Source organism: Durio zibethinus, chromosome 6 (genome assembly GCF_047325235.1).
Source record: "Durio zibethinus cultivar Kanyao isolate XHJ-2024 chromosome 6, ASM4732523v1, whole genome shotgun sequence".
In the NCBI taxonomy this organism is placed as follows: domain Eukaryota; kingdom Viridiplantae; phylum Streptophyta; class Magnoliopsida; order Malvales; family Malvaceae; genus Durio; species Durio zibethinus.
The window spans coordinates 34,361,334-34,386,658 of NC_143167.1; the positions used below are offsets into that span (position 1 = coordinate 34,361,334).

At 36.2% G+C, this 25,325-nt stretch overlaps 3 protein-coding genes and 1 pseudogene across 4 annotated transcripts; 2 read left to right on the forward strand and 2 right to left on the reverse strand.

Moving 5' to 3' along the window:
• Positions 1 to 74: 74 nt before the first annotated feature.
• On the forward strand, positions 75 to 12,460 carry LOC111286017 (serine/threonine-protein kinase VPS15-like; annotated as a pseudogene). The gene is made up of 6 exons (XR_016343269.1): positions 75 to 724; positions 805 to 981; positions 1,068 to 4,257; positions 5,233 to 5,480; positions 5,561 to 5,660; positions 6,488 to 12,460. The product of XR_016343269.1 is annotated as a serine/threonine-protein kinase VPS15-like (transcript).
• Positions 7,554 to 12,179, reverse strand: LOC111286018 (putative glutamate carboxypeptidase LAMP1). Its single transcript, XM_022875776.2, has 12 exons — positions 11,232 to 12,179; positions 11,024 to 11,091; positions 10,661 to 10,742; positions 10,463 to 10,555; positions 10,225 to 10,377; positions 9,940 to 10,008; positions 9,737 to 9,824; positions 8,845 to 8,928; positions 8,514 to 8,602; positions 8,281 to 8,397; positions 8,046 to 8,189; positions 7,554 to 7,876 (listed from the first exon to the last, which is right to left on the reverse strand). Exons 1-12 carry the CDS (start codon positions 12,177 to 12,179, stop codon positions 7,694 to 7,696), a joined length of 2,118 nt encoding a protein of 705 aa, XP_022731511.2. The 3' UTR covers positions 7,554 to 7,693.
• Positions 12,461 to 15,228: 2,768 nt separating the features above from the next.
• On the forward strand, positions 15,229 to 18,769 carry LOC111285792 (putative pectinesterase 53). The gene is made up of 5 exons (XM_022875394.2): positions 15,229 to 15,674; positions 16,053 to 16,242; positions 16,327 to 16,533; positions 17,274 to 17,509; positions 18,491 to 18,769. The coding sequence occupies exons 1-5, from the start codon at positions 15,316 to 15,318 to the stop codon at positions 18,636 to 18,638; spliced, it is 1,140 nt and encodes a 379-aa protein (XP_022731129.1). The 5' UTR covers positions 15,229 to 15,315; the 3' UTR covers positions 18,639 to 18,769.
• A 2,198-nt stretch (positions 18,770 to 20,967) lies between these two features.
• LOC111286322 (protein IQ-domain 26-like) lies at positions 20,968 to 23,008 on the reverse strand. The gene is made up of 3 exons (XM_089763391.1): positions 22,281 to 23,008; positions 21,933 to 22,136; positions 20,968 to 21,841 (listed from the first exon to the last, which is right to left on the reverse strand). Exons 1-3 carry the CDS (start codon positions 22,683 to 22,685, stop codon positions 21,161 to 21,163), a joined length of 1,290 nt encoding a protein of 429 aa, XP_089619517.1. The 5' UTR covers positions 22,686 to 23,008; the 3' UTR covers positions 20,968 to 21,160.
• Between the last annotated feature and the right edge of the window lie 2,317 nt (positions 23,009 to 25,325).

Genomic DNA, 25,325 nt, shown 5'->3' on the forward strand with positions numbered 1-25,325 from the left:
AAGTATCAAATTTTCTACAAAAGAAAAAGTTGAATGTTTGTCAGTCTAGAGATGGTCTTTCACTGAAACAGTGAAGGTCAACGGGCGTGATGGTCGTATGTTATAACGATTCGGTTTGATTTAGTAGTTGAGGTTTTCAAAATACGAACCAAAATCGAAAGGAATTTCATTTTAATTCATCAGTTTTTTAAAATATATATTTTTAACTTTTTGTTATTACTTTAATATATTTAAATAAATTTATTTCAATATCTAATAATTATTTTTATTTTATAAAAATTATAATAATTTAATAACATATATTTTTTCATATTTTGGAATTTTCATTTTATAAATAAAAAAAAAAACTAAATTCAATAATTTAAAATTCAAATCGAATAAAATAAAATAAATTAATCTAAAATAAATAAATGTTATAATTTAAAATTTCGAATCAGTGAAAAAGACAAAACAGTTTGAGATAAATTTATAATTTTTCCTTGAGGGCCAGCCATTGTTTGAACTCTCTCAGCTTCTTGCATATCGCAGAGGGCAATATGATCCTACTCAACATCTTGAACTCTCTCAGCCATTCTTTCCCTGCCCTTTGGCTGGATGCACTGGCTATCCCTTTCCTGCTAATTTTTTCCTTCTTCATAGTGGCTTTTGCATGATCTTATTACTGCTGCTTTCTTGCCTGCACAAAAGACTAGAATCAGTGCTTGTTCTTGCTAGTCCTGGAGAAGTTATTCTCTTTCTTTCTTCATGTTAAATTCAATTCATGCTTAACTATGTTTTCTCTTATAATTTGCATTGCATGTGCAGATCCCGGATATTGGAAAACGCAAGATGATACTTCATATGATCCAGCTTGAACCCGAGTCTCGCCTCTCTGCTGAAAGTTATCTACAGAATTATGCAATTGTTGTATTTCCTAGCTATTTCTCACCATTTCTGCACAATTTTTATTGTTGCCGGAATCCTCTTCATTCTGATATGAGGGTAAACATATTTCTAACTTAGAACTAGGAAACTTAATCCTTCTTGCATCTAATTTATACATTCCTACTCTGTAATTTCTACTGTAGATTGCAATGTGCCAGAGTGTTTTCCCCGAGATACTGAAGCAGATGATGAGCAAGAAATCAAGTGATGAGATGGGAAGAGGTCTTGGCAAGTCACTTACCTTAAGTGGTGAACGGTCACAAGAAATTGTTGCAAAACAACAGTCACAAGAGATTGTTGCAAAAGAAAACTTAAGCTCAACAAATCACATGTTGACAAAAAGAGAAATGATGGAGAATGGTTCTGTTAGGGATAAGTTCAAGCTTCCTGGCAACATTGATACCCTACTTGGGGATGTTGAACAAAGCAATCATTACCTCAGTGAGAAGTTAACGACAGGGATGCACCCAAATCTGCACTTTCCCAAGATTTTAAACAGCATGGCATGCAATCTCGATCCCTTCATCAAAACATCTCTGATTTGTTTAGAAAAAAGGATCAACCTTTTTTGAAAAAGATTATGATGGATGATTTAAACTCATTGATGTCTGACTATGACAGTCGATCAGACACCTTTGGAATGCGTTTCCTGCCATTACCTGAAGGCAGTATGAAATGTGAAGGGATGGTTTTAATCGCCTCTCTGCTTTGTTCCTGCGTACGAAATGTTAAGTTGGATCATTTAAGGAAAGGGGCTATACTTTTGCTGAAGACTTCTTCATTATACATTGATGATGAAGACCGCTTGCAGCTAGTGCTTCCATATGTAATTGCAATGCTTTCTGACTCAGCAGCCATTGTGCGCTGTGCTGCCCTTAAGACTTTGTGTGACATGCTGCCCTTAGTTCGAGATTTTCCTCCAAGTGATGCGAAAATTTTTCCGGAGTATATTTTTCCAATGCTCTCCATGCTTCCTGATGATCCAGAGGAAAGTGTGAGAATTTGTTATGCGAGCAATATAGCTAAACTGGCTCTAACAGCTTATGGATTCTTGATTCGTTCAATAAGGCTCAGTGAGGCTGGGGTTCTTAATGAATTAAATTCGTCACCGAAGTCATTAGCATCATCTGGTGAGTCATCTAGGTGCCTTCAGAGGTTAAATAGTGATGCACGGCTAGGCCAACTGAGGAAGTCCATTGCTGATGTAGTTCAGGAACTTGTAATGGGTCAAAAGCAAACTCCTAACATTAGGAGAGGACTCCTTCAGGACATCGGCAACTTATGCTGCTTTTTTGGCCAGAGAGAGAGCAATGACTTTTTGTTGCCCGTACTCCCTGCTTTCTTGAATGATAGAGATGAGCAGCTAAGGGCAGTATTCTATGGGCAAATTGTGTATGTTTGCTTCTTCGTGGGCCAAAGAAGTGTGGAGGAATATCTTTTACCTTATATCGAGCAGGCTTTAGGTGATGCAATAGAGGCTGTTATTGTCAATGCACTGGATTGTTTGGCTGTTCTGTGCAGAAGTGGTTTCTTGCGGAAAAAAATAATTGCTTGGAATGATAGAGCGTGCCATTCCGTTGCTATGTTTTCCTATTCAATGGGTAAGGAGGTCAGTTGTCGCTTTCCTTTCATCTAGCAGTGAGTGCTTGGGTTCCGTGGATTCTTATGTTTTCCTTGCTCCAGTTATAAGGCCTTTCTTACGTCGACAACCTGCATCTCTGGCCTCTGAAAAGGCTCTTCTTTCTTGTTTAAAACCTCCAGTCTCAAGGCAGGTATTTTATGAAGTCTTAGAAAATGCTAGGAGTTCAGACATGTTGGGGAGACAGAAAGATATGGTACAATTCATCAGCACAATCTAAACAATGGGAAATTGCTGATTTTCTCAAAAGAGGGACTGTGGAATTAGACTTAATGAAGTACTGGCGTGACAAACAACAGTCTACTGGGTGTCATAGACCTATTGATAATGCATTGCAGCAATCAGGGCTAACGGAATATGATGATGATGATACCGAGTTGAGATCGCTGGGGGGCCATACACGCAATGCTTCTAGCAAAATTGACGTGCATGATCCATTATGCTCAGAGAAATTACAGTTTTCGGGTTTAACATTTCCACAGCTCAATGGTGTAAACAGTTTCATGTGTGACAAGCCATCAGAAGGTATACCTTTGTACTCTTTTAGCATGGACAAGCGACAAATGGAAGCTCCTCCAGCTGCTTCTGACACTCCTTTGCAATTAAACTCCATGGGAATTGGTTCATCTTCCATTCCTTGGATGGATCCAGTTAGTAAATCATTTAGCATGGCTAGTTCAGTTCCAGCGTCTAAGCTTGTTTCAGCCTGCTTCAGTATCACTGGTGGTTCCAAACAATTCCAGAGTTGTGCATGAACCAGAAAGTCAGGAAAATGATCAAATAGCCTATGTTAATGGTAAATTTCAAGATATGAAATTATCTGGTGCAATGAAAGGAAGTTCTGTTGCTATGGAAGATGCTTCTGCTTCAACTGATCTTACAGGACTACCCTTGTTTGCTTTCTCTTCATCAATTCCAAATTCAGGTTGGAGGCCTTGTGGGGTGTTGGTTGGACACCTGCAGGAGCACAGATCTGCCGTGAATGATATTGCAATTTCAAATGATCACTGCTTTTTTGTGAGTGCATCTGATGATTCCACTGTCAAGGTGTGGGATTCAAGAAAGTTGGAGAAGGATTTATCATTTAGGTCGAGGCTGACTTATCACTTGGAGGGAAGCCGAGACTTTGCACTGCAATGCTCAGAAATTCTGCTCGAGTTGTTGTTGGAGCATGCGATGGGACAATACATATGTTTTCTGTTGATCACGTCTCTAGAGGTCTTGGAAATGTTGTTTAAAAGTACTCAGGTATCACTGATATAAAAAAGAAGGATGTGAAGGAAGGTGCAATACTTACCCTTTTGAACTACCCCATAGATAACTGTGGCAGTCAGATGTTTATCTACAACACCCAAAACTGTGGGACTCATCTCTGGGATACAAGATCAAGTTCAAATGCATGGACGTTGAAAGCAATTCCAGAGGAAGGCTATGCCTCTTGTCTGGTAGCAGGCCCTTGTGGGAATTGGTTTGTTTCAGGGTCTTCTAGGGGTGTGGTTAACCTTTGGGATTTGAGGTTCCTTATTCCTGTGAACTCATGGCAGTATTCTCTTGTATACCCTGTAGAAAAGATGTGTCTCTTTGTCCCTCCTTCAAGTGTCTCAGTTTCTACCACTGCTAGGCCTGTTATTTATGTTGCTGCTGGCTGCAATGAAGTCTCACTTTGGAATGCAGAGAATGGGAACTGCCACCAGGTACAAACGCAATTGCTTCTATTAATCACTATTTCTATATGCATGTATAATAGTAATAAATGATTTTGTATTTCGAACAATGATTAGAAAGATTTCCAATAGCTTTATATTAAGATTGTGCTTGGAAAACATTTGGAGAATGGAAAGGATTGGGTGGAAAAAAGGAAAGAAAAAGGATTTTTAGCATGCCTGGTAGGAGAGAAAAGTGAGAGGCAGAAACAATAGGTGTGCCATGTGCTATCCATATAAAAAAATAATCAGTCCTTCCTAATTGGATTAGGAGAGAAAATGGAAGAGGTGTTGTCTATTTTTGCAAATATACAATGTTACCCACATTTTTCAGATGTCTTATCACTCCATACAAAGGATATAGTGGTAAAATAATGTGAGTTTCACTTTTCAATTCTTTCCAGCAGTTGATGGAAACTCTTTTTCTTTTACATCCACTTTCCATGATTCATACCAAGAGCACTAGAGGGAAGAAAAAAAAATGTTTGAATTTCTCTTACCAAGTAAAGCCTAAATGTCAATGGGAAATTGTGGAGCAAAAGCAGACAACTAATCTCTTTAAAGGCAGATTTGTTTTGGTACAAAATGCTAATTAACATATAATGTTTCCCCTGACTGGAGTTACTAGTGATGTAAGAATTGTAAAAATTGTGCTGAATCTAAATCTTATTACTAATCAGTTTTCACCTGGGTGGGCCTCAATAGAGATGCATCTATCACTATCCTGAATCAAGTATTTGATAGCAGAAAAAGGTTGATCGATTGGAAGAAGCAAGCTTGAGAATTACACATTTGCTCATTCAGTTATTCTAGTTATATATTTTGAAAATGTTTTTTAGAGATAAACGGCATAAACTTATCTGAAGGGATTTTGAAAGGCCTGGACTTGGCTCTCTGTAATGAGAACTGGTTTTGTTCTGATCGTTCATCATGATTGAGTTTTCTTCTTCCAACTTCTATCTCCAGGTATTTAGGGCTGCAAATTATGACAGTGATTCAGAAATGTCTAATTTACCATGGGCCTTGGCAAGGCCATCAAATAAAACAAGCTCTAAATCTGATCTGAGGAGGAATGCAAATCCCAAGTATCGAGTAGATGAACCAAATGAACCACCTCCTCGTCTTCTGGGTATTCGTTCATTACTTCCTTTATCTGGTAGAGATGTGTTGACTGGGGGCACCGACTTAAGGAGTCACTGCTGGGACCATTGCAGGTTTTCGTCAAATTCTTTTTTTTACCCTGTGCGGTGATCTTATTGACATTTTATGCGTCATTACATTGTTTTCATTGCAGACCTGATAGAAGTTACTGTATCTGTGGTCCAAATTTTAAGGGATTTGGAAATGATGATTTCTACGAAGTAAGATCCAAGTTTTGGTGCCCAAGTTGTACAGGTATCTTTTAACGATAGGTTTACCTGTAACTTTATTCTGGTGTTTTACCTTATTTTAAGATTTTTAGTGGATGGTTAGATGTTCGTCTACTATTGATAATGGTTTTCAATGTATCTATCTTGTTCAAGTTAGTGACAACCAGTAGTAAGAAGTATAGAATGGATCTTACTGATCGAAGATTTTAGTATCCCCTCTCCCTCCAATTCAATAAGCTCGATTTAGGCCCAATGGGGCAAACATTTTCTTTTTATTCTTCAATGATAGAGTCCATTCAAGAGTTAATTATATGTTTTAGACAAGCATCTTTTCTGATTTCGCATGACACATGTAAGTTTTTTCAATTATATCCAGATTGAAATATTTATTAGTCAGAGCTTTGACTTTAGATAGCCCATTTGGATGATTGAGAATATCCTCATGACTTATCCTGGGAAACTTTAATTTCCTGCTATACAGCCTAATCTTTGCGGGGGTATATGTTGTTTTATTATCTTCCCTTTTCTTAAGTGTTCATATTCTGACAAATTTTGCATTTATTAACCAGTTATTTAAGCTGCAAGCACTTGGGGAGTTAAGTTGTTAATTTTTAATGAAAGCTAGGTATATCACTCGGATAAAGTTGAGGACCATGTCATTTCTGAATCACTCTTCTCATCTTCTATCATGGCTTTTGTGCTACTTCCCTCAACTCCCTTTTCATTATTAAGCAAATGTGCCTTGTGGAAGTGTTCGCTGCTATTTTCCTTTTTCCTGAAAAGTTGTTGATTTGGGGTGTCCTGCTCTTAAGATTTGTAATATTAAAACTATATCATTTTTCTTGCGAACGGGAGACAAGGATACGATCTCTAACAACAAAGCTGACAGCAAAAGCTATTCTTGCTGTTGCTGTCACTGATTATGCTGGATGCCAGCATGATTCCATCCTCTGTTTGGCTTCTGTAAAATTGAACCAGAGACTCTTGATCTCAAGCAGTAGAGATGGGGCTATTAAGGTTTGGAAGTTAATAACTTAAAAAGTTTTAGTGCTTTAATGTACATATTTAGTTCCAACATAGTGAAATTGTATATAATATATATTCAATCAGATCCTAAATTTTGCAGTCTAACCACTTATTTCCTGGATTTGTAGTTTTGTACAGTTTGTAAGGATGTAGGTTTGTACGGGATTTTTTATTATTAACACAATGCTCTATTTATCAAGAAAAAGAGAAAATACCATAGGTCTTATTCTTGTTTAAAAGGAAAGAACTTGTATCTCCATACACATTCTTGCATCTATGTGCAAAGTTCGTCGTTGATATTAAATCTTACACCCTTTTGATGTCCAATCTCGATGTTCTTTTGTATTAGTTCAATTTATTTGTGGTTAATAAATTAATGTTCTCTTGATTTGTTGAATTAGACAGTGTTTTTGTGGCAACCAATAAGATTTCTTCAATAATCATGCATTACATTCTTTTGCCATTACTTTCTTTCTATTTTTGCCTTCACTGACCAGCTGTGTCTATAAGGAGCTTAGACAGAAATTAGGATGTCGAGATTTTGAGATGGCCAGAAGAGATGAAATCAGAAAAGAAAGTATGAATGAGAATGGACGTAGAACTCACAAAAGTTGCAATGTCATTTGAGATGGTTTAGTCTTGTTCATGCTCTAGTAAATGTGTTAGATCTACAGAACTTAATATAACAAGTAGATAGAGACACAAACATTGCATTTAAGATGATTTAATGCTAATTGCTAAATGAGATGAATGAGTTCATTGATTTTTGCATTAGTTGATATATTTGCCTTTACTATCGTTGCCAATGCTGTTCTCATTCTTGTTGTTCCCTTCATGGATGCTGTGATGGTAGTCTGAGTTTCTCATTAATATGGGATTGTGTCAAATAAATTACCTGAAATAAGGCTCAGTATTGATGATTGATTTGAGTGTAATTTGACAACAAAGTGATTTTTCTAGAATCTGGAGAGCTCTTATGAACCTTAACTGAAGTACATAACTGTTTCAAGGATAGGTCCTTCTTGCACAATTCATGTTAGTTCTCCATTGAGGACTAGGGAGGCATGCCTGACAGCTCTAGAAACTCTCCAGACTTCATGTTGCACTAAATGCCATGACTCAGCAGTGTTCAGATTCTTTGCATTTTCAATTGCATCATCTACCCCTGGGAAGGATGTAGATCCATAATCATTGTGCCTTGAGGGTGCATATATCTGAAATTTAGTCCATTCAGTAATAATTATGATATTAGATAATATATTGCCAAGGTTTTCATCTTGGAGCTTTGATATTTAACTCGATCGTGTAATGAATTAATTGAAAACAAAACCTTAGTACAATGAAATTAACTTGTTTAGGTGAATGTAGCTAAGGAAAGCTTACCAAGTGTTTGTACCATGGCCTTCTAAGAAGTCCATCGTGGTCCGTAAATGCACGTTCAGCCATCATTAGTCTGTCATTTAGCTCTCGCACTTTGACATGCTTGTTTCTCCACATTGATGGCCATCCTTTAGCTTCTTTTATTTCCTAGACAATTATTCTTCCGTTACTTGTTCTGCTGAACATTATTACATTTTTTTTTTATTTGCAAACTTGATTATGGAAACTATAGTGTTACCTTTTTCTGGTTATTTATCTTGCTGGCTGCTTTTGATAGCTTCTCAATGGACTTGAACAAGGGAGAAAGAGTTATGCCCTTGCCTGAAATCTCATTTTCCAGGTCTTTTGCAATCTTCTGTTATCATGGATTTTATTGTTTTGCATTTAGGTTTTGTGGCTAAGCACTAAATCTACATGGTTTAAACTACATAGAACTGCATATAGTTATTTCTTTCCTGGAGGTTAATTTACCTGGAGTTCAAATGCATAGGAGTGATAGTCAAAAGGCAAGAACTCCTCATCTGCCAGCCAAAGAGCTAATAAACCCCAAACACTTGCCACTGTTTTTTAAACCAAAAAAAAAAAAAACTAGTTTTGTCATTTTGTTGTTTGAGGTTCTTTTTTATTAAAGTTCTTGGAAAATGAAATGTTTGACCAAAGCTGAAGTAATTAATACACACTACATACCCTATTTATCAAACTTCATAGTGCAGTGTTGAATATTAATGTGCAATGATGAGGAAAAAAGTTTAGATGCTACCATGTGTTTAAGGATTTCTAATTGTTAGATGCTGCTATGTACCTGCAACATGTCTATGAAACATTGGGTCACCAAAATTTTCCATCCAGACATAGTCATCATACATTGAATGATACACTGGGTATCCTGCATGAACAATGACTTTTGTTAGGCATGAAACATAGAAAAATTCTATTCATCATATGTTTGCTTCTACTTTGCTACTACTTCGCTGATGGTTGCAAAATTTTGGGGTTTCAAAGTTGCATCTAAGGTATAGAGCTTAAGGCATTAGAAAATATTTGAAGTTGAAGTACCTTGCAGTAAGATTTATTTTTCAGAGAGGGGTGGGGCACCTGGACAAGGTAAAAAGAGATTGAAGTTGCTTTTACTTCTGTTCTGAGACAAATAAGTAATCTAGTATTATGAGCATATACGTTTGCTTGGGCCTCTAAGTTGGATTAATGTCTAATGAACAGCATGCCTTTGTTGAATTTTTACATGGATTATGATTCATTCTTGATGGTAAAAATTATTGAGAATCTTTTTCAGGTTCTACTGTCTTTTTTAGAGTACTGGTTGTTTTATTATCTTTTGTCGTTACCCTTGTGGCATTGTTTTTTATCAACCTGATGCGAATAAAATGAATAGTTTCTTTCGGTAAATTGAATAGAGATGCTACTTGGTTTGCAAGGTTTGATATTTATTGGTCATAAGTAGTTGAGTGATCTTCATATCTGCTTACATTAGTCTAAATTATTGCATTTATGTGTGCCTTGTTTAACATTTTGGAAATTTTCTGCTATTTATTTTTTATCCTTTATTGCTCAAACTATTTGTTGATGTCTAACTGTCCATTCAACAAAAGAATAGCATTGCATGTATGTTATCCTGCCCCTTTTTTGTAGCCTTGTGAAGTAGAAGCAAATTACACAAAGTACAATATGCTTATTACCTCCTCCAAAAAGCATGTCTGCTGCTGGAACACCAACATGTTGCACAAAAGCCGCATAATCAGAACCTGCTCCTCCTAATCTCCCAATCTTCTCAGGTTATGTACAGGATACTGAATATGTTAACTTTGATGTAGACAGGTAAATTTTACGTACCAACCATACAAGTTCTTTGGAACCATTAAGTTAGTTTCATTATGCTTACCAGAGGAGAATCAATGGACCTAACCCATTGTTCATATATTGTTTGCGATGAGTTATCTGGATCTTGAACCTTCAAAAATCAATTAGCAGAATGATTTAGCCAGATGAGAGAAGAGTAGCATCTGGTAAAAGGACTGAAATCCATGAACATGATGTCTATATGTTGTCATCATTTTCTTTTTTCCTGCAAATCTTGCCAGTTAATGCTTAAAACCTATATATATATTGGTTTCTCTTAGCTATTATTGCTATTTCCCTGTATGTTTGTTTAGAACTTTTGAGATACCTGTTGAGCAGCTTGTTTAAGTAGCTCATCAAGTTGTGGAGTTGCAGCAGCATGAAATCCTGCTCCAGATACCGCACAGTCAACATTTAAGTATGCAACTGTCCTTGAAGCCAACAATTCTCTGTTTTCTTCTATCCATTCTGTTGATCCTGTCTGGAAGTAGGAGTCTGTTTAAATTTCAGTTCAGAAAGAGGAATATAGGGATAGAGGCATAGGAGAGACAGGCAGTTAGACACACCAAGCCATACTCCTCAGCATCCCAATTGCACAAAATAATTGTTCGTCGTGGTCTCCAACCATTTCTCTGTAACTTCCATAGTCTTTGGGCAACCTACATTCAGGGAAATTCAGCCGGAGGCACAATTTGTCCGAATGTGATATATGCTTTTAGCGTCAAAAGGTAGCAAGTGTCGGAATGTAACGGGATTATAATCACCTCTAGCAGTGCTGCAGTGCCACTGTTGGGATCAACAGCTCCAAATGTCCATGCATCACGATGATTGCCCAGAATGACAAACCTAAGAATGGTTACGATAAGAATAGGGGAAATCATTACAAAGCGTGTAAAGTGCTCTTAATCATTCCAAAATATATTATTCATTTTTTTATGAGTTCTTAGGTCTTCTTATCAGTGGCTGTTCATAACGTTTGCTTAGTTGATTGTTATTTTCATTGGTCTATTAGATGGATGTCTATTTAAGTCCTGATAGGGAACAGCTTAATTTGAAGTTATACTTCTACACCCGACTCAAATGATAGTAATTCATGCAACCCTGTTCACAAATATTTCTGAACTTACCGATCAGGCTCCTCTATTCCTTCAATAACACCAATGACATTTTGAATTGTTGCAATGACTTCTTTCCCCTGAAAATCTCATTCAAGAAGCCAACCCATTATAGACCATTTAACTTGTGGTTCAATTTTTTCAATGTGATTTGTAGGGTTAGATTGGAACTTATTCTAATGTTGCAGTGATAATCCAAGGAAGGTCATTCAAAGCTTACATTGTAATCGAGATTCACAACTCCTGGTCCTGGTCCAACTTTGTAAGTTGGGGCATCTTTGCTTCCCTGCCAATCATCTTTTGCAATTTGTCCACCAATTGATCTCAAAATTGTTTCACCATCTGCTCCTGATATTGGCAATGAAGGTATTAGAGGAACATCTCCGCTCCTCCCGACCTCCTCAACTGACAGCCTCTCACATCCTTCCGTGCTAGCCCATCCAGGAGTGGTAGGGTCTCCAGACCCGTTATAGACCGTTCCTACCTGAACTGCACTTGGCGGCATCCATTTGTCATCGGGAAACCACTTTGCATCACCTCCCCCACCTCCATAATCTTTCCTATCCGTATACACCAGTGCCCCTATAGCACCAGCATCAAACGCATTCATCACAATATCTCCTCTATAAATCTGTCCATATCTCGCCAAAACCACAGTACCCGTAACGTTGACTCCCATTTCTATCAATGTCTCGTAGTCCTCTACCCTCCCATAGTTTACATATACCACTGGTCCAGTGATGGAACCTGACTTGGCGTATGCGTGGAAAGTGGGCAGCACCTCATTAGCCACATCTGCATAGGGATCTCCCTCGTATATTTCCTGCTTCAGATCAAAAGTTATGGGTGGCTCTGGAGGAGAACGTGTCAGAGTCAATGAACGTGAAGCTGGGTAGGTTAGTAAAACTTCATAGGAGATGATGTGTGCCTTCATGTTGCAGGAGGAGAGTGTGGACAGAACATAGGCTGCAGCCTCAGCGTTGGCTTGGGAGCCAGCAACATGTGGCCGGCGGGTCAGGGTGTAGAGGTGGTGAGATATCGAGGCATTGTCGGCCAGGGTATTGGATATGAAAAGCGAGTGATAATATGATTTTGGTGGGGGAGAAAAGAGGAGAATAAAGAAAGAGGTGGCTATGGCTAGGAACGTCGCGGCGGTTGTTTTGTACATGGAGCTTAATTAGTTTTCCTTGTCGATCGTATGAGGAATCTTACTGCCTAATTGTTGTGACTTGTGGGGCTGTGTTTTTGTCGTAGGTCCCGGTTTTGGAATGATGTGTTGGGAAGAAAAGAAAGGCTCAGAAGGACCACCGGTGAAAACAAGAGAGAAAGGGAGTTCTAATAGATTTGAATTATTAGATAATGATTGAATTAACAAATTTTACACATTCTATGCCTGCTAAATGGGGATAAAATGGCAATATTTTACTAGTAGTATTGGATTTTTCTAAACCCAACCTTTTTTATTTTCTCTATGCAAGTGGGTTATTTTTTATGACAAATTGAAGCTTAAAAAAGAGAGATCAGATGAGGTGGATTTGTTTATTATAAATGTGATGCGTCCTTTTTCCTTTGAAAATTGTTACAAACACTTCATCGTTGATTGGGAATCTAAGCCTAGTCAGGTAAACACGCCCCCAAATACTGCAAAGTGATTAGTACAGCAAAAGAGAGGATATTGCTGCACGGATCTCCATAGGAAGTGCGACCAATCTTTGATGATTTATAACCCATATAAGCATATCTATTTTCCGTCAATGGGTTTCCCTCAAAAATGATTCTCATTCAGATGACAAGATTGAATTGTGCTAAGTCATTGCAAATGGATTGCTTCTTCGGATCTTATCTGATCTGATCTTCCTCATTTTACCGAAACTATTCTTTAACAACCAAGCATTCAATCTTAACTACTAATTGAAATTTTCTTCCACTGATGTAATACTTCAACAACTTGTTCTGACAAGGGTTAAGGAATCAATCCTTTTAGGGAGGGGTAACTTAAAACATTTATTCCAGGTTAATCTTATTATTCAAGGTAAAAAATGATTGAACTAAAAATTTTAACATATACACTATTGAGAGTAGCTTGTCTGAAATATAAAAGTGTTGCTGTTGAATTAGTTTCCAGAACATTTACTGGAACATCTGGTTATTTTGGCAGTTTGGAATTTGGACTGATCTGTTCACAGGATCAGATGCAAGTCATAAATTTTGTTTCTTGACAACCTCTCCTTGGTTGCCCTCTTCTAGTTTTAGACGCAAAGTTCATTCATTCGTTCAATCACTAAACTCTCTTTTTCTTCTTGTTAATTTTTTCATCTTTGGACATGGTCAATTCCATGCAATCTGTTTCATAGTCTCTTTTTTTGTTTCTTATTTTGGGGTTCTCCTAACAGAGGCATAGATTCCTAATCTCTGTTTATCTTTTACTTCTTGTTTTGTTTTGGATCAAATGGGATAATTATTAATTTTTTTCCAAACGTAGCTTCTTTCCTAGAAGGGACATCATGTCAAAGTACCAGTTGCTCTTGCATTTTTGCTCTTTCAGTTTTTGTTTTCCTTGAATTCCAGTTCTAAAAATGGGGGAGTGGTCCTTCCCCGGCCAATTTGGATCCAATCATTTAAATTTCCCAGCTCTATACAAGTCCATTGTTGCTGGGCCTATATATATATATCTCTTTTTCTGTTCATTTTGGGCCAATGAATATATCTTTTTGTCAGCTCATTTTGGGGCTGTACGTTTAAATATAGTATACCAACATCTGATATATCTTTTGCCCAATAGGGCATTATTTATAGAGAAGGTAAAAAATTTCGTATCCGATAGTTTCGGTCCGACTCGATCTTTTATGATCAATTTTTTTATTTTAAAAAATTAAATATTAAGTCGGATAGTATGAAAAAAAAATTTGGATCGAGTTTTAGGTAAATTCGATCCGATATATATATAAATAATTTTTTTAATTAATTTTTAAAATTTTTATTTATATATATTTATATAATGATATTTTTAAATATTTATATTTTTAAAATAATATTTTATTAATTTTGTGTCAGATCGGATCGGATACGATTTATATAATATTGGATCGAGATCGAATTCAGGTATGAAAAAATAAAAAAAAAATTTTGAATAAAAACGAATTCAAATTTATTAAAGCATTAATTTGAATTGGGTTCAAAACGAATAAAACCTGCCCTGAACCCAACCCTATAGCAACCCTAATTATTTATGAGCCTGTTATTTGACTTGAATCCGATCCATGTGATGAGGTTCCAAGTATCAAGAACAAAAATGAAAATAAAATTATCTGGATGATAATTTCCAGAACCACAAATGTTTCGCCAAATGGTATTAGTCTGTGTAAGACACGTTCATTGGTCACGGAATGAATGAATAGGAATCAACATTTCACCTGCAAATTCGAAGCCCTCAAGAAAAGCGGAAAAGTGGTACCCACCTTCAGCAGATAGGCACAAAAAGAGATGGATTGATAAAGTAATGCAGAAGAATTGTTTCATTTTAAAACTCAAACAACCCTCATCATTTTATTAGTAGTCTAATCCCACCATCAGCAACACCAACATTCCAAACACAAACACAAGCATGAGCATTTGTAATTGTAGTTGTAATTGTAAGTAAGCCAAGCCAGGATCATGTGTATTTCTTTCGTCTAGTCCAGCAAGTGGCCCTGGCAAAGGCAAATCCTCTTTCTCACCCTTTAACTGCCCCAGCTGATCTAAACCACCCAACTTGGTCAGTTAGGGCCAATAATCTAATGATACAAAGGTAGCTAATCAGCAAAAAAGACAGAAGGATTTTGATAAACTATTGAAAAATTAGAAGAAATGCGAGCAGATATAGACATCCCAATCCCATTATCTCTTCAAGAATATATTCACCTTTCATACACAAACAGAGAGGAGAGACCACTCACGGGCATTGGAAACAAACAACAATAAAAACGGCAAAGAAGACAAGTACATAATTTTTTTTAATTTAAGAAACAAATGGTTTTTATATGCGAAAAAGTGCAAACTGTCTTGTGGCCTAGATTGTTTGCCTTGTTTTTCTCATTCTCTCTCTCATTCTCTGCTCTTTGAGTCTTGACATGTTTGTCAGCAGAAGCACCCGTGACCTCTCACTTTCTGTCATTGATTCTCTAATTCAATGACAATATCACTTTTCCACCTAAAACAAAGCACCAACTGACTTTGTATATAAACCATAATTCGACCTGGCCGCTCTCACTTGAACCTCTACATGCCCTTTGGCTCTCATTCTCATTCTCATTTCATTCTGAAATATGTCAAAGTTTCAATATATTTTTACCATTACCATCCTTATTCTTCTTTTGAATTCTGGCCAGACATTATGCCATACCAAAGGGATCAGACTCGGAAGCTCTAGAGGGAAGCACAAGCAATCAAATATGACCCGAACCCAAGTCTCAGAGCAGCAGTTCATGCAGTGGGTCAAATTTGTTGGTAGCCTTAAACACTCAGTTTTCAAGACAGCAAAGAACAAGCTTTTCCCTTCTTATACTATTACTGTAGACAAGAATCCGGCGGCTGGAGACTTCACCAAAATTCAGGATGCCATTGATTCTCTTCCTTTCATAAATCTTGTAAGAGTGGTTATCAAGGTCCATGCAGGGGTTTACACGTGAGTACTTTTATCCTACATAATGTGGTATTGCTTGAATTGTAGTTTTGCTCTTGTCCTTGTGCTTTTCTGTAATTTTCTTTTCAGTTGGTTCATGCCAAATTGTTCTAGTTTCCACTGAACTCTGGTTTCTAAAGTTTGTCTTCATTCACTTGTATGCTATTTCTTGTTCAGTGTGAGACTGCATACTGATACAAGAATGTGATTCCCATTTTTGTTTGTTTTTGTGTCTTTATCCTTGTGATCAAAATGCTCTGTGAAATGGTCTTTTGACAAACAGCCTAACACCTTTTTTTTTTTAAACCAATCTTGCCTTACTTTTAGTTCATTTCTTGCTTGAAGAAGAAAATTAATTATTTAAATTTGCTGATTTTTCAGGGAGAAGGTTAACATTCCGCAATTGAAATCCTTCATAACCATTGAAGGAGCAGGAGCTGATAAAACAATTGTTCAATGGGGAGACACAGCTCAAACATCAGGGCCAAGAGGACAACCTTTGGGGACCTATGGGTCTGCAACTTTTGCTGTGAATTCCCCTTATTTTATTGCCAAAAACATTACATTCAAGGTAGCTAAATTAGTCTTCTTAATTGTTTCATCCCTCACCCTCCTTGCCTCTTTTTCTTATTTGCAAAAGAAAATGGTGGTGCAGAACACGACACCAGTTCCACCACCAGGAGCAGTTGGAAAGCAAGCTGTAGCATTTAGAATATCAGCAGATACAGCTACTTTCTTGGGTTGTAGATTCCTGGGAGCTCAGGACACTCTCTATGATCACTTGGGTAGGCATTACTATAAGGATTGTTACATTGAAGGTTCTGTTGATTTTATATTTGGCAATGCTCTCTCCCTCTTTGAGGTTAGTTTCTCACCTGAAATAAGATAAAGATGTAAATTTATGTATAGCCATTTTTTATCTTTTCAATTTTATGGTAACAGCAGAAAATTAATATATTCATATGGTTATATCTTAGGGTACACATTCGATTTGTTTTTTAATTTTTAAAAAATCGTTATCTCAAAAATAAAAATGTGGTGGCAATACGTGTCACCATTTATTGGATTTTTTTTTAATTGCTCATGATCATCTTGTTGTGGACATTCTTTTTTTTTTTTTCATCCTAATTGAAAAAGAAAAAGGAAAAAAATTGTAAAAAATCATGTTTTTCCAAAATAGAAACAATCTTTTTATCTCTACCAGAAAAATTACTAAACTTTGAACTAGGATGAATAAATTGCGAAATTGGCTTTTATCATCAGGCATGACGAACTTTCTGAACAGCCCCCCCAAATGCTTGTCTTCAAGTATAGATTAAGAAATATACATTTGAACTTCAGACATCAATTTGTTTCTTTCACTGCTAAATTTATCAACCATATAACTAAAACAATTGCATATAGTGTAATTAATTTTAAGTATGTCTGTTGAATCTGAAGCTTAATCCGAGTTGTTTATTCACTTCTCTTGATCTCCTTTATTAAAAAAGAAAAAAAAAACCAAAGTATGTTAGGTGAACATGTAGAGTAATCCTAGTGTTAAATTTGTGTTGTTCTGAAAGGTTTCGAGTCGAAAGAGTAAATGGTTGGTTGGGTTTTCAGGGATGTCACGTGCATGCAATAGCAACGTTAACAGGGGCCCTCACAGCACAAGGCAGAGGGAGTATCTTAGACGACACGGGCTTCTCTTTTGTGAACTGTAAGGTCACGGGCTCAGGGGCACTCTACCTAGGGAGGGCATGGGGTCCTTTCTCCAGGGTGGTCTTTGCTTTCACTTATATGGACAACATTATCATTCCTAAGGGCTGGTATAACTGGGGCGACCCTAACCGTGAAATGTAATTCTTTTCCCTTCTCTTTCGTGCATGCATACACTCACATATACATGAAAAATGAAATTTAAGAGATATATATATATATATGATCATCATCCATTAAGAATTAATTAAAGAGAAAGAGGCTTCAAAGCTAAGGTCACCTTTATCTCTTCCATGCATACTTTTACTTTTTCAATTAGATACTCAAATTTTACTTTCGTCTATCAATTTATACACGAAATTAAACTGTTAGTCACTTATTGTAATTTTATTGGATGTATTTGACATTAATTTCGTGTGCAAACTAAAATGCTTAATTGTAAACTTTTAAATCTTTAGGTAACAAATTAATCAAATTTTGCTTTATAATTTGAGTATCAAATGACTGAAAAATGAATTGTGGAATTATATTATATATTTGGATAAATTAATCCCATGCACTTTAGTGGTAGTGGATACTACGCCATCTCCCTCCCCATACCGTACCAGGCTTTGGAGGTGTTTGTCAGCGTACAACTTTCCCATGCCAGCAGCACCCCCTGAAACTATTTACAAAGCTTTTCTTGTTTTCCTCTAGCTCATCACATTAATTCATATATTGGGAATTATTATTAGGCGTATATATATATATATATATATATATATATATATATTTGGCAAACAAGTACGACAACAAGTTTGGGCGGTTGCTGATTTAAGAATCATCAAATCATCATATTCCATCAATACTGTGTGCCTTATATAGCTTTTAATTTCTTCCTTTGATTGATTGATCTGTAAAATCTACGTGTAATGCACCAGCGCAGAAAGAAGCCCTAAGCAATCCACCCAAATGTTAGGGATTATAAAAGATGAGGCCACGCCAGCCTAGCTGAAGCTGATACCTGCTAAAGTTTATTATATTTAGCAATATTGCAGAAGCTAGATAGCATGCGCATGCATTTTTTTCGAGGGCTGGCTTTGTAATTTGTATTGATGTGGTTGGTTTTTGTGGGTTGGCAGGACTGTATTTTATGGGCAGTACAAATGCACTGGACCTGGAGCAAACTTTGCAGGCAGGGTTTCATGGTCAAGAGAACTCACTGACGAAGAAGCCAAACCTTTTATTTCTCTTAGTTTCATTGATGGCTCTGAATGGATCAAATTATAATTGTCAAATTTATTTTTTGTATATCAACAAACAAAAATAATACTAGTTTTTCTTAGTAAAAGTCGTAATGGTGATAGTTTTGATCTTTATGTAGGATGATAAGCAATGATAAATTCATAACTAGAAGCCATAACCGATCAATCAAGCGAATCATTGTAAAGGGAGACTCATCAAACCTAAATTGAAGCAATCTAATCTGCATAAAAATTAGCTTCCTGGAAAAATATGCTTGAGATCACAGTGCTACTCCTTACGCATGAATTGTAAGAAAATTGTTGTTAAATAGACAAAATTACTGTCATTTGTAAACCTACGGCCCAATGGCAAGATGGACTGACGGGATTCGAGGATGAATAAAACTAAAGGCCAGGCCCTAGACTTTGTAAGTTAAAGGTCTTTCAGAAGATATGGACCAAAGGGGTTATTGGGTCAACATTTGATATGTGAGCCTGTACCTAAAGGCTACGATGAGCATCCTCGTTTACTTGTAGCCTGAAACAATTTATCAGAGCAACCCAATCGCTGAAACGACGACGTTGGCCTGCAATTAATGTTCCTGGAAAGCTGAGAGCCTAGCTAGTGCTGTTAGGTGTCTGTTCCTTTGAACAATCATGGATGGAAAATGTTGAGTCATTAGGCGTAGGGCAGCTACCAATATTAGGCCCAGCTCGCTAGTGATTTTAGCTTTTTGCAGACTTTTGAAGCCTCTCAAAATTTCGGCAGCGAACATGCATGTGACATAATAATTTATTAATTATAATTTAAAATTATATAAATTTTATATTAATAAGTGAAAATTTTTTATATAGTTTTTTATTAAAATTAACTAATATAAAATTATAATAAAAATTACAGATAAAATGCAACAAAAACTTATCATGTTTACCCAATGATAGCTCAAACAAGAGACCATCTCTAAAATAATTTTGGGTTCAAATTGATTATCATATTTTTGTAGAGATGGTGCCCAACTACCTAAACAGCTCACCAATCTTAGAAACACTTCTTATCAACACGCTTCACGAAATATTCAGCCACAAACAGTGCACAACAGGCTAAACTGCCCATATGTTTTTCAAATTTTTAAGAGGATGTAATCCGATTGATGGTGCAAAGGAATAATGACGACAAAGGTTGTGTCTGTCTCCTAAATTGAAGAAACATTTTACATGTGTCAAATCAAAAGCATTAACATTACTAGTCCAACAAACCATTTAAGAAAAAATATCAAAACTCCTTCAAATGAATGATGATAAAGACTAACAAAAAGCACTGCTACTTGATTTGATTGAAAAATGAATCTTTTTTTTTTTTTTTTGCCCAAGCTGTAAGTCATTGGTTTGATAACGCCTTAGCTTGACTTCTAGGAATGGTCGTGAAGCATGTCCTTTTTTTTTTTTAATTTCACTCGATTAACTCAGTTAGTACAATTATTACCGCAAATACTCCATAGATAAATCTTTTCAAGGATTGATCGAAGCACTGTCTCATTTCATGAACTTGGTACTATAGCAACAGAGTATTATGAACTTGAAAGACAAAAAAAGGGAGGGAAAAGTGTGAATAATCATGAATACTGTAATAATGAGAATTTGGTGCATCCTATTTCCATTTTCATGTTTGGTTTGGTTGTTTTCAGTCAAACATGAAAAACCTACATTTCTAGTTAGTTGGAATTGGTGGCATAACAAGCAGTAATTGGGAAAGTAAAAAGCCATGAAAAAGGAAGAAGAAAGAAAGAAACAAAACTTTGTAACAGAAGGTGGGACATAACATACATGAACGTAACTCAAGGGGCCATTGCCATTAAATCCGCAATAAAAAAAATCCAAGCCATCACACATCATATGCAAAACAAAGAGCAAGAGCAAATAGTTGCAGTCTTACACACAATTCCAAAATGAATAAGGGAGGGAGCGAATATTGTACTGGAAATGCAATCATGCAGAATATCACAGCCTTTGGTTTCCAATATTTTCAAATTGAAAATCAACCACTACCCTTGTCATTGTTTTTCCACGTTCATATTTATCTTTGGGTCCCAAAGTCAAGAAAATAAATACGCTTACATCAAATCAATCAAACAGTGATGGCGCGGAATAAAAAGATGGGAATAGTTCAAATTCTGCCCCCTTATTCTTCAGGGTCGCCATAGTTTGACAAGGTCACAGATTTTGGTTTGGATTAATTTATTGGAAATAATCATTATCTGCAGGAATCAGCTTCGATTAGTACATGGAAAACTGTCATGTTGGTTGTTTAGAAAACATTGAGAAGTGTTATGGAGAGTTCAACTTCACAAGGTCATGTAATTCTACAATTGGAATTTCATATCATTGACAAGAAGGCAAATTCCTTCACATAGCACTGACATTTGAATCAGATGGACAGGAATTTCAATAAAATCATGTAAATTCTACACACATTCTATCTTGTTTTATCACCCATCTTTGTTCACTAGCATACAAGGAGGGGTCATAGATGCAGAGTTAATCGTTACATTTTTTTTTTTGCTCTCATAATCACCTCCTTGTCTGCAAATGATTTCTCTCAGGATCTCTACCATATTCTGAGGATCTATCAAGCTTCCCCATCACTGCATTCCTGAAATTAATAGCTTCTTGAACTTGTGAGCATGTTCTCTGCATCCTAACCCCACTTAAACTACTTCTAGATTCCATCATTTCATTGAGGGAAAGGCGCTTTTTTGGCCCAGGCTCTGGCCTTTGCTTTGGAGCACTATGCGACCTCAATTTAGCCTTGAAAGATTGTGTATTAGCCATATAATTGGGAAAGTTCCCGTAGTGTCTAAAAAGGTTATCAGCGCATACACTCTTGGCCGGTGTAACAGAGATATTAGACAGATAAGAATTCATAAACCGAGGTGTACTTTGCGCTGTAGAGAACCTGCATTCATCTCCAGTTAATCCCCAATCAGTCTCTTGAAAATGGCTGAAATCTGGTATGGACAAACGAGTTGGAACTCGAGATGGATGTGGAGAAGACAGCGTTTGATAAGGCGGGTCATCGCTGAAATCCGATACAGAAGTGTTGGTTCTGCGAGATCTTGATTTAGGTCTGCCAGTATCAACCTCCACAATTTTGGGACTTTCCTCAATATTAATTGCACCGTCAAGAGAAGCTGACAATCTTCTGCTATGGATAGAAGCAGTTTGTTCACTCCTTGTATCATCAAATCTCTCCTACAAGAAGGTTTTTTAAACGATTCAGAAATTATAGGCCTAAATGGAAGTCAAAATAGAGTAGAATTATTGAATTTAAAGGATCTTTTACCATGGATTTTCGTGCTCGGATGTCAAATCTGTTGGCGTCATGGTTAATGATTCTACGAGCTTTCAGGGACCTAATGGTAGCTTGTGCTCTTATCAGGGCCTGCATGCTATGAAGAGTAGCTGTAGCTTGTTTCCGCACTAAATATCCTCGAACAAGTGCCTGTATCTTCACTAATCCTCTCAAAGCTCGTAGTGCTTTTCTAGCCTGTTTTGAATCCAAAATCAAAGATTAAAAAAATGAAGCCTTAAATTTTACTCAAGGTCAAACAGATAACACCCTTATGCCAATGCTTTAAAAAATTGAAGACTTAATTGTTCAAATAAATTGAGCAAGAAAGACAATACTAACCAGATAACCTCTAAAAACGGTTTGAATCTTAACAGCAGCCCAGCTCTCATGTCCACCGCCAAACATGGTCCCTCTGCCATGACTTGTCAGCCTCACCACTGCCACTGCTGCCTGCGCAGCGGCTACTGCTGCATCTGCAGCCGCTGCTGTTGCGGCTGCCACAGCAATTGCGTGCTTGTTCTGCTCCTTCTCTGTTTCATTATAGAATGATCTTAGCCACACAGCCTCTGCTTGTGATATGTTGGGTGGTATTGTTGTAGGGTTGTGACACAATCCACCGCTTGAATCTAGCACTGAATGGCCAATGCTATAACTTTTCTTGTCTTTCCTGTCACTGGAATTTGAGTAGTCTTTACTGCTCTTTATCCCAAACAAGCTCTTTAGCCACCTTGTAGCTCTTCCCATTTTTTCTCAGTGCCCTGAGCGGGAGAATTAACTTGGAGAGAAAGCTGGAGATCTTCAGGAAATGAAAAACAGAAACTGAGAGACAAACAAAAGGGGTAATAAAAAACAAAAAAAAAAAAAGGGGTTTTAAAAGTGAAATCTAAAAATGCCCATTTCGATAAGAAGGGTTATACAGCTAACAATCTTGGGTGCTTTTCCATGTTGCGAAAAGTTGTGATGCAAAGTTGTTTAAGATAGTATGATTTTTAAAGATACGTCAATATTTGAGAAAAGGAAATTTGGAAAAGAAGAAATATAATAATATTTGTAAAACGGAAAGAGATGGGAAAAAATGTTTTTATTTTGATGATGGACTGACCGTATTTTATAATATTTGAAATTCAAAATTAAGTTAAGGGAATAAAAATGCTGTGATGGCCTCGTGAGAAACTGCATTACATGACAAAAACATGGCCCTGAAAGATTCAGATGGTCTTAAAAAGAAAATATTATTATTAATCACAAGTTTATAAGGGAGTTACAATTACAATGTGGTAAGAAAACCCCATAAACACAAGCTTCAAACAAAGAGGATATGTAATAAAATAATCATCAGAGAAAGATAAAATCTAAGTGTAAAGACTATCCTCTTGAATTCCAAGATTAGTTTATATGATTCAAATTTAAACAGTTGTAATTTTTTTATTCTCAAATTATAACCTAATTCATAAAAAATAAATTCTCAAATTTTCAGTGAAACGCTCGAATTTTGATTCATCCAATGGGAAACTGAGGAAACTTAAGCTTTGACGAGAAAAAAGAACAGTGTAGATAAGAAAGTACAAAAAAAAAAAAAAAAAACACTCTCTCCATATTTTCTCTCACTCATTACTTTCTGGAGCGACGTGTCTTCAAAAAGAGAGATACCTCAGGGTCCTCAGCTTCTGACAATCTCGTGATGCCTTTCATTTTTATTGTATACTATATCATATGATGCTTATGCTTATTTTTTAACCTCTCTTTTATCTAATTCTCTGCACCTGTTTTTACTCTCTCCCTTCGTTAAACCCTAGCAAATAAATGATACCCTTAGTCGATTTTGCAAGTAAATTATCTTACTATTAACAACAGTCGAATTGATTCGATTGATTAATTCATTAATTTTCGTAATAAAAAATTTTGAATTTAAACATTAACTTTTTTTTTCCAAATAATTAATAATATTAAAAATTAAATTTCAATCATTAAAATTAAAATTTTAATACTTTACAAACATTTAATTTTATTATTGATCTCAAATTTTACCCTCTCTGGCCCTCAGCAGAAGACAAGAAAGCGAGCATAGCTAAGCTAAATGAGAAAAAGACCCTTTTTTTTTAACAAGTAAAAACAGAACACAAATGACATGTCACTATAAAACTTCTCAGCCTCAAAACGGTAAAAAGCACACAGCCAATGAAAGTAGCTTTTGCGAGTATTTTGTTCTTCTTAATTCCCTCTGGTACATTAGAATACAGCTGTGCCCATGGCTGCAAAGTCCAGCCCTTTCTTTCTTTCGGGTTTCGAAAAGGTCATCTCTCTCTCTTTCTCTCTCTATTGCTGTGGCCACTGCCGGCATCTAAAACTGTGAATTTGCAGAATTCTTTTTCACTGTTTTATTTTCATTGTTCTTCAATTATTTGTGCTCTGATTCAACTTTCTTGTCAATGTAAATTTGCTTTATTGTTACAATGCCAGGCCCTTTCACTCTGGTCTGCACCAAACTGTGACCCCCCGGTTAAAGGTAATATGATAAAGTTCCTTCTACTGTTCATGTACTTTTTTAACCAGTGCTCTCAGTCATTTCACAATCATGGAAAATCCAACTAAAAATTTTGAGAAAATAATTTAAAAAATGAAGGAAATTTCATTAGTTAATGCAAAAACTTTGTGTTTTCCTTCTCGACTACTAGTACTGTGCTGACTATATCCAGACAAATAAAAACAAAATATTCTCCTCACATGTCACTATTTACGAATGTTGGTGCCAATGTTGGGGGTGGCATGCAACCAAAATAGGGGAGTAGGGGAGGGTACAATGGTAACTTTGTGACTGATACGAGATCTAGCTTCTTAGCTGGCTTGGTTTGATGGCAATGGCGTGTCTCAGAACAAAATCCAAAATGAGGCAATGTAAATTGGTTTTATTTATGGAAATACTCGAAAGAGGTTTGACAAAATAAAGAGGAGGGGCTTTCATCATTTTTTGTACGGATTTTACGGGGGAAAAAAAGGGGTATTTCGGTTAAAGTACATTGAAGAAAATTCTACTTCGATTTACCCCTCTTTTTTCTTTTCTATTTTTTTTATTTTTTAATAATACTGTTCATTTAGGCACTCTGAACAGTATGTATTTGGTCAAGGGCAAAAAAAGCTACTACAATGAAACCCATAGGAGATACCATTAATGAAAATTAATTGATATCTTAGCCCAAGATGATTGATTCATTTTTGGTCAAATAAACGATATGGTACAAATAATTTAGGGTTCAAATATGAGTAATTGGGTTATTTGTAATCTCTATTGCTTGTAATGCTTAATAAATTAAATTTTCTTTTATAAAGTTACCTATTATGAAAAATTATAATTATAATAAAAATTTTTAATATATATCAAATATT

Bases quoted from the DNA above. Each gene is read 5' to 3' on its own strand.
- LOC111286018 (XM_022875776.2), bottom strand. From the start codon at position 12,179: ATGTACAAAACAACCGCCGCGACGTTCCTAGCCATAGCCACCTCTTTC. The intron at 8,398-8,513 runs GTAAATTAACCT...CCATGATAACAG, and splicing joins CCTATGCATTTGAACTCCAG to AAGATTGCAAAAGACCTGGA. The intron at 8,190-8,280 runs GTAACACTATAG...ATAATTGTCTAG, and splicing joins AGATAAATAACCAGAAAAAG to GAAATAAAAGAAGCTAAAGG.
- LOC111285792 (XM_022875394.2), top strand. From the start codon at position 15,316: ATGTCAAAGTTTCAATATATTTTTACCATTACCATCCTTATTCTTCTT. The intron at 16,243-16,326 runs GTAGCTAAATTA...ATGGTGGTGCAG, and splicing joins CCAAAAACATTACATTCAAG to AACACGACACCAGTTCCACC. The intron at 17,510-18,490 runs GTAATTCTTTTC...GTGGGTTGGCAG, and splicing joins GGCGACCCTAACCGTGAAAT to GACTGTATTTTATGGGCAGT.
- LOC111286322 (XM_089763391.1), bottom strand. From the start codon at position 22,685: ATGGGAAGAGCTACAAGGTGGCTAAAGAGCTTGTTTGGGATAAAGAGC. The intron at 22,137-22,280 runs GTTAGTATTGTC...GATTCAAAACAG, and splicing joins CCGTTTTTAGAGGTTATCTG to GCTAGAAAAGCACTACGAGC. The intron at 21,842-21,932 runs GTAAAAGATCCT...ACCTTCTTGTAG, and splicing joins TCCGAGCACGAAAATCCATG to GAGAGATTTGATGATACAAG.